The sequence below is a fragment of the Podarcis pityusensis genome, assembly GCF_964106645.2.
Source record: "Podarcis pityusensis genome assembly, chromosome: 8".
NCBI classification, from domain to species: domain Eukaryota; kingdom Metazoa; phylum Chordata; class Lepidosauria; order Squamata; family Lacertidae; genus Podarcis; species Podarcis pityusensis.
The window spans coordinates 88,172,325-88,178,324 of record NC_138033.1 but is presented as its reverse complement, the minus strand read 5'-3'; the positions used below and the strand labels follow the sequence as shown (position 1 = coordinate 88,178,324).

General features: G+C 49.9%; 1 protein-coding gene across 3 annotated transcripts in view; it reads right to left on the bottom strand.

Annotated features, from left to right (window-relative positions):
• Positions 1–3,442: 3,442 nt before the first annotated feature.
• The window catches only part of LOC308483882 (E3 ubiquitin-protein ligase MARCHF5-like), a 112,254-nt gene continuing 109,696 nt past the window's right edge, over positions 3,443–6,000 (bottom strand). For all 3 annotated transcript variants that reach the window (XM_081018183.1, XM_081018181.1, XM_081018182.1), the window contains 2 exons: positions 5,525–5,694; positions 3,443–3,938 (listed from right to left, as the gene is read on the bottom strand). In XM_081018183.1, the coding sequence (XP_080874309.1) occupies positions 3,768–3,938; positions 5,525–5,694 (341 nt within the window). In that variant the 3' untranslated portion in view covers positions 3,443–3,767. The remainder of the gene's footprint in view (positions 3,939–5,524; positions 5,695–6,000) is intronic.

The window sequence follows — 6,000 nt, the reverse complement described above, 5'->3', positions numbered from 1 at the left end:
CTCTTACTGTCAGGAAGTTCTTCCTAATGTTTAGGTGGAATCTACTTTCTTGTAGTTTGGATCCATTGCTCCGTGTCCGCTTCTCTGGAGCAGCAGAAAACAACCTTTCTCCCTCCTCTATGTGACATCCTTTTATATATTTGAACATGGCTATCATATCACCCCCTTAACCTCCTCTTCTCCAGGCTAAACATGCCCAGCTCCCTTAGTCGTTCCTCATAAGGAATCGTTTCCAGGCCTTTGACCATTTTGGTTGCCCTCCTCTGGACACGGTCCAGTTTGTCAGTGTCCTTCTTGAACTGTGGTGCCCAGAACTGGACACAGTACTCCAGGTGAGGTCTGACCAGAGCAGAATACAGTGGCACTATTACTTCCCTTGATCTAGATGCTATACTCCTATTGATGCAGCCCAGAATTGCATTGGCTTTTTTAGCTGCCGCGTCACACCGTTGGCTCATGTCAAGTTTGTGGTCAACCAAGACTCCTAGATCCTTTTCACATGTACTGCTCTCAAGCCAGGTGTCATCCATCTTGTATTTGTGCCTCTCATTTTTTTTGCCCAAGTGCAATACTTTACATTTCTCCCTGTTAAAATTCATCTTGTTTGTTTTGGCCCAGTTCTCTAATTTTCAAGGTCGTTTTGAAGTGTGATCCTGTCCTCTGGGGTGTTAGCCACCCCTCCCAGTTTGGTGTCATCTGCAAATTTGATCAGGATGCCCTTGAGTCCATCATCCAAGTCGTTGATAAAGATGTTGAATAAGACCGGGCCCAAGACAGAACCCTGTGGCACCCCACTAGTCACTCTTCTCCAGGATGAAGAGGAACCATTGATGAGCACCCTTTGGGTTCGGTCCGTCAGCCAGTTACAAATCCACTGAGTGGTAGCATAGTCAAGACCGCATTTTACCAGCTTCTTTACAAGAATATCATGGGGCACCTTGTCAAATGCCTTGCTGAAATCAAGGTAGGCTACATCCACTGCGTTCCCTTCATCTACCAGGCTTGTAATTCTGTCAAAAAATGAGATCAGGTTAGTCTGACATGACTTATTTTTCAGAAATCCATGCTGACTATTGGTGATCACAGCATTCCTTCCTAGGTGCTCACAGACTGTTTGCTTAATGATCTGCTCCAGAATCTTCCCTGGTATTGATGTCAGACTGACTGGGCGGTAATTATTTGGGTCCTCTCTTTTCCCTTTTTTGAAAATAGGGACATTTGCCCTCCTCCAGTCTGCTGGGACTTCGCCTGTTCTCCAGGAATTCTCAGAGATGACTGCCAGTGGTTCTGAGATCACATCTGCCAGTTCTTTTAATACTCTTGGATGCAGTTCATCTGGCCCTGGAGACTTGAATACATCTAAACTAGCCAAGTATTCTTGTACTATCTCCTTAGTTATTCTGGGCTGTGTTTCCTCTGCTGAATCATTTGCTCCAAATTCTTCAGGTCGGGCATTGTTTTCTTTATCGGAGAAGACTGAGGCAAAGAAGGCATTGAGAAGTTCAGCCCTTTCTGTGTCCCCTGTTTGCATTTCACCATCTTCTCCTCTGAGTGACCCCACTGTTTCTTTGTTCTTCCTTTTGCTATGAACATACCCATAAAAGCCTTTTTTGTTGCTTTTAACCTCTCTAGAGGTCTCCCTGATAGATGCTTCTTTCTCATCCTGTCCAAACACCCCCTCCCCCAATAATCTTGCATCGTCTTCCCCAACCAGATGTTTTGAATGACATAACATGCTGGCTGGGGCTGATGGGAGCCAGAGACCAAAACATCTGGGAGGCACCAGGTTGCGACTCTTAGCAAGATGAAAAAACTGGCAGTTATTTGTATGGCATTTATATCCCACCTTTCCACCCAAGGAGTTCAAGGTGGTGTACATGGTTCTGTGCCCTCCCTGTTTTATCTTCAAAACAACCCTGCAAGGTTGGCCAGGCTGAGACACCCTGATTGGCTCAAAGACCACCCTCACACCATGCATTCAAAGCGCTATGGTGCCACTTTAAACAGTATTGGCTGCTCCCAAAGAATCCCTGCAACCTGTTAAGTTAAGGGAGCTGAGAATTGTTAGAAGCCCCTCTCTCCGCCCCCCCCCCCGAAATAACAGCCAATCCTTCTTCTCAAGGAATTCTGGGTGGGGGAGACCATAGTGGCTCCTTAATGGTATGCCATAAAAAAAAGCTTTGGGCCTCCTCTGGTCTAGTCCCACGAACAAAAGGTAGAAGATCTGGCCTTCTGTGACAATTGACTAGACCATCTCTAGCGCTGGAGTTTGTAATGCTGGGCTGCCTGCCTGCTTTCTCCTTGCCCTCTTAATTTGTGAATAGATATCAGCTGATAACGTGGGGTGGGGGACCTTTCCCTTCTGTAAACAGCTGGATTCCATGGGGGTGTCGTATGCAGTGCCAAAGCCAGCTGCTGCTATGGGCTGCTGGGGCCACTTTTACAGAGGGCAAATGGGACCCTGCCCCACCACCCCAGCCTGCCCTCGCTTAGCCTCCACTTCCTTTTATTACTTGCAGCCTGTGGGGAGTTGCCAGTCAGCTTCCTCCTCCTCAGTCTTTGGACTCGTCCGCCCTTGCCCCAGGCCTGGCAAGCAAGAGCCCAAGCCGTTTCCCACTTGCCTCATGCTCTCTAGGCATGGCCCTGCCGCTTCCCCCCCCCCCCCCAAACCTGCTGTTTTGTGCTTAATCGGAAAAAATGTCAAACTGGAGAAAACGCAACAACACTTGCTCCAGTTCAGCAGTGGGCATTGTCCTTTGAGGATGGGCTGGGCATTGTAACTGCCAACTCCAGGTTCTGTGCATCAATCATTCTAGGCTGAGAGGCAGCACTTGCTAGCACAGGGTCTGATCCTGAAATACTTTTTAGCTTGGCACCAATAAGAACTTGCTTCTCTCCAAGGCCTAGAAGGGCTTGTGCAAGAGGGCCCTTCAGAGCAGATTTGGGGGTGCACGGGGGGGGGGGGGAGAGGAAGAGGGAGTCCCCCTGCGCCAGCAGAGCTGCATGTGTGGAGTATTGGACAGACATTCTGAATGACAACTCTCATGAGGGCTGATGGAGCTGGGACTGGACCAAGTTGGCTGTACTGGGGGTGGGGAGGAGAGAGGATTTCATAATCAGAGAGTTGCATTTCCAAAAAGACCTGAGCTGCACCATCTCTTTGCACCCCTGGCAGGAGACTGGCTAGCCTTTTCCCCATGCCAAGCTGCCTCAGGACGGGGGTCGGGAGAAGCTGCAGCCTTCCAGATGCTGCTGGACCCCTCTGTCCCGCCGCCCTGACCCACTGGCTGTGCCAGCTGAGTCTGAGGGGGGTTGTAGCCCTGTAGCACCAGGAGGACACTGGGCTGGGGAAGGCGGGATAAGAAAAGCAAACCTCTGCATTGTTCTTCAATAAACCAAGTGAAGCAGCAGTAGCAATTCTCCATGGTCACAAAGAGGACACTTACAGCTTGACTCCTTTATTTAACTCCTGGTTTACAAAGAGATCAGAGCACAGCCCCGTGCAAGGGGAGCAACCAGGCAGAAGAGAGTCAAAGAGCCAGACTGCCGATAAACCACCAGCTTAAGAAGAAGCAGACTTTGCCCAGTCCGGCCTAAATGGAGCACCTCGCCCTCTCCGCAAACCACAGCAGCAAAGCCCAGAGTGCTTCCTCTTGGGAGAGGAGTCGACTGGCCTAAAATCCATCCCAGAGAGGAATCCAGTTTCTTTGGAGGAGCTTTGGAGCGGTGTGTGTGTCTCTTGAGCGTGCATGGGTGCCTTTCCTGCCCTAGCTGAGCCCTGCTTCACTGCCGCTGTCCTCATCAAGCTGAGTGGAGTTCCTTTCCATGTCCCCTTTCTCCACAAAGTTGAGGATGCGCCGGTTGGCTTGGATCAGGTACTGCTGCTGGCGAAAGTAGACCTTCAGGGCTCCCTTCAGGGCCACAAAAGCAATGCCCCCCTGGCAGGGAAACAGAGAAAAGGAGGGGTAGGTGAAGTTAAGAGCCTCAAACCACCTCTTTTGCCTTCTGAGCATTGGAGAGGCAGGTCCATGTGAACCACCACTCGGTATGGGAGGGAGGAGAGAGCAGTTCCCTCAAGCCCCTTCCTGAGAGGAGTCTGATTGACAGAGGGAAGCAGCCAGATCATCATTATCTGCTCCAGTCCAGGATTTCCTTTTCCTTTAGAACATTTATACATGGCTCTTCGGCCAGAAGCAATCAGTTAAAACAAAACAGCCCTTTCCCCACAGGCTTACAATCTAAAAGGCACAGCACAAAAGAAAAAAGGGCCAGGGAGGGAAGAAGAAAAAAGAAAACATGGGGGCCAATTCTTAAAGTAAAATTGTGGTTCTTATAATGACCAGCTTGAATGGAAACAGTTCCGAGGTGGAAGGTGCCAGGTGCATCTGGTCTTCCATGCCTCAGACTGAGCACTTTCAGTGGCGCTGTAGGAAGGAGCCCTCTCTCCCACTGAGGCAGCAGAAGCATCACCTGAGGGGGATACCAGAGGGGACTGGCCTTCTGTAACAGCCAACATGGTGCCCTCCCAGTGCTGTGAGACTCCAGCTCCCACCAGCCCCCATCCCCATGGCCAGTGGTTGGGGATGATAGGAGCTGGTGTCTCTCCAAAAATATCTGGGGGACGCAAGTTGGTGACTCCTGGCTTAAGACAAAAGGGATCGACAGGCTTCCTCCAGGTTCTGCAGTATGGAGGCCTCCCCCTGCCCCCTCAGACTGAAAACAACTGTGCTAACATATGTTTTCAAACCACCTAAAAAAAGAGGGAAGACCTAAATGATGGAGAGGCAAGATATAAATCCAGAAAGAAAAGTGGAAATGTGGAGCTCCTTCTATCGAGTCAGACCATTATTGTTACTTATTAAATTTATATACCACCCTCCATCCGAAGATCACAGTATAAAAACACATGGATAACATAATAATAAACAAAGCAATAACCCCCCCCAGTTTAAAACGCTGTATATCGTTCAATTGGCCAAAGGCCTGGGAGAAGAGGCATGTTCTTGCCTGGTGCCTAAAGATATGCAATGAAAGTGCCAGGCAAGCCTCCTTGGCGAGAGCATCCCACAAACAGGTCCATCGGTCCATATGGCCCAGCACCTTGGCGGCTGCATGCCTTCCTGATGGACTGAACTGCAACTTTCACCAGCCTCAACCAGCACAGCCATATGGCGCCAGGCTGGTGGGAGTTGTAGTCCAAAACTTCTGGAGGACACCAGGTTGGAGAAGCTGAGTCTAATCCAATGGGCATCATCTCCAACAAAGGTCCTTCCCAGCCTGGCTGTTTGAGATCCTTTTACCCAGAGGTGCCAGTGCACCAAACCTTCTGCATATGAACTATGTGCTGTGCCAGCTAACCCGAGGGCTGTCCCAGCCTTCCCACCATGGCTAGCAGCATTAGGGTGCTGTGGCAGGGATGCTACGTCGAACCAAGAATGGGAGTGATTCCTTCAAATACTTGAATTCTGACCCAAGTATTGCACCAAGTTGACTCCAGAGTTCCTTCCCCAGTCTCTCCACTCACCAGGATGGTACGCTGGAGGCTGGAGTTCACCCTGCGGAAGGTGACTCTGCCAACTAGGTTGGCAATGGTGGGGAAGACCAGGGCCCCGCACAGCGTGCGCGAGATGGAGAGGTGGTCACTCTGGTAGCGCGACTCGGCGAGAGGGATGTGCGGAACAGGGCGGCTGATCCCTGAGGATGCAAGAGAGATTAGGAAAAACATGGTGAGAGCTAAAAATCTGTTTAATAAAAATAAGAACAGCTGCAGAATAAAAAAATGCAAACATGAATATTTGGCATGATTTGGACAGACAGCAAACTTTGCTTGGTGCAAATTTGTTGCTGTTGTTGATTACTATTATTCTGCACAATGGAGGAACATGCCTTGCCTCTGCCCTTCCTTCCACTGCACATGGATTAGAGGGATCAGTTCATGCTGCAGCTCATGGCAATTGCAGTTACTTGTTGTGTGTGCTGCTGTTGCCAAGCAGAATAGTC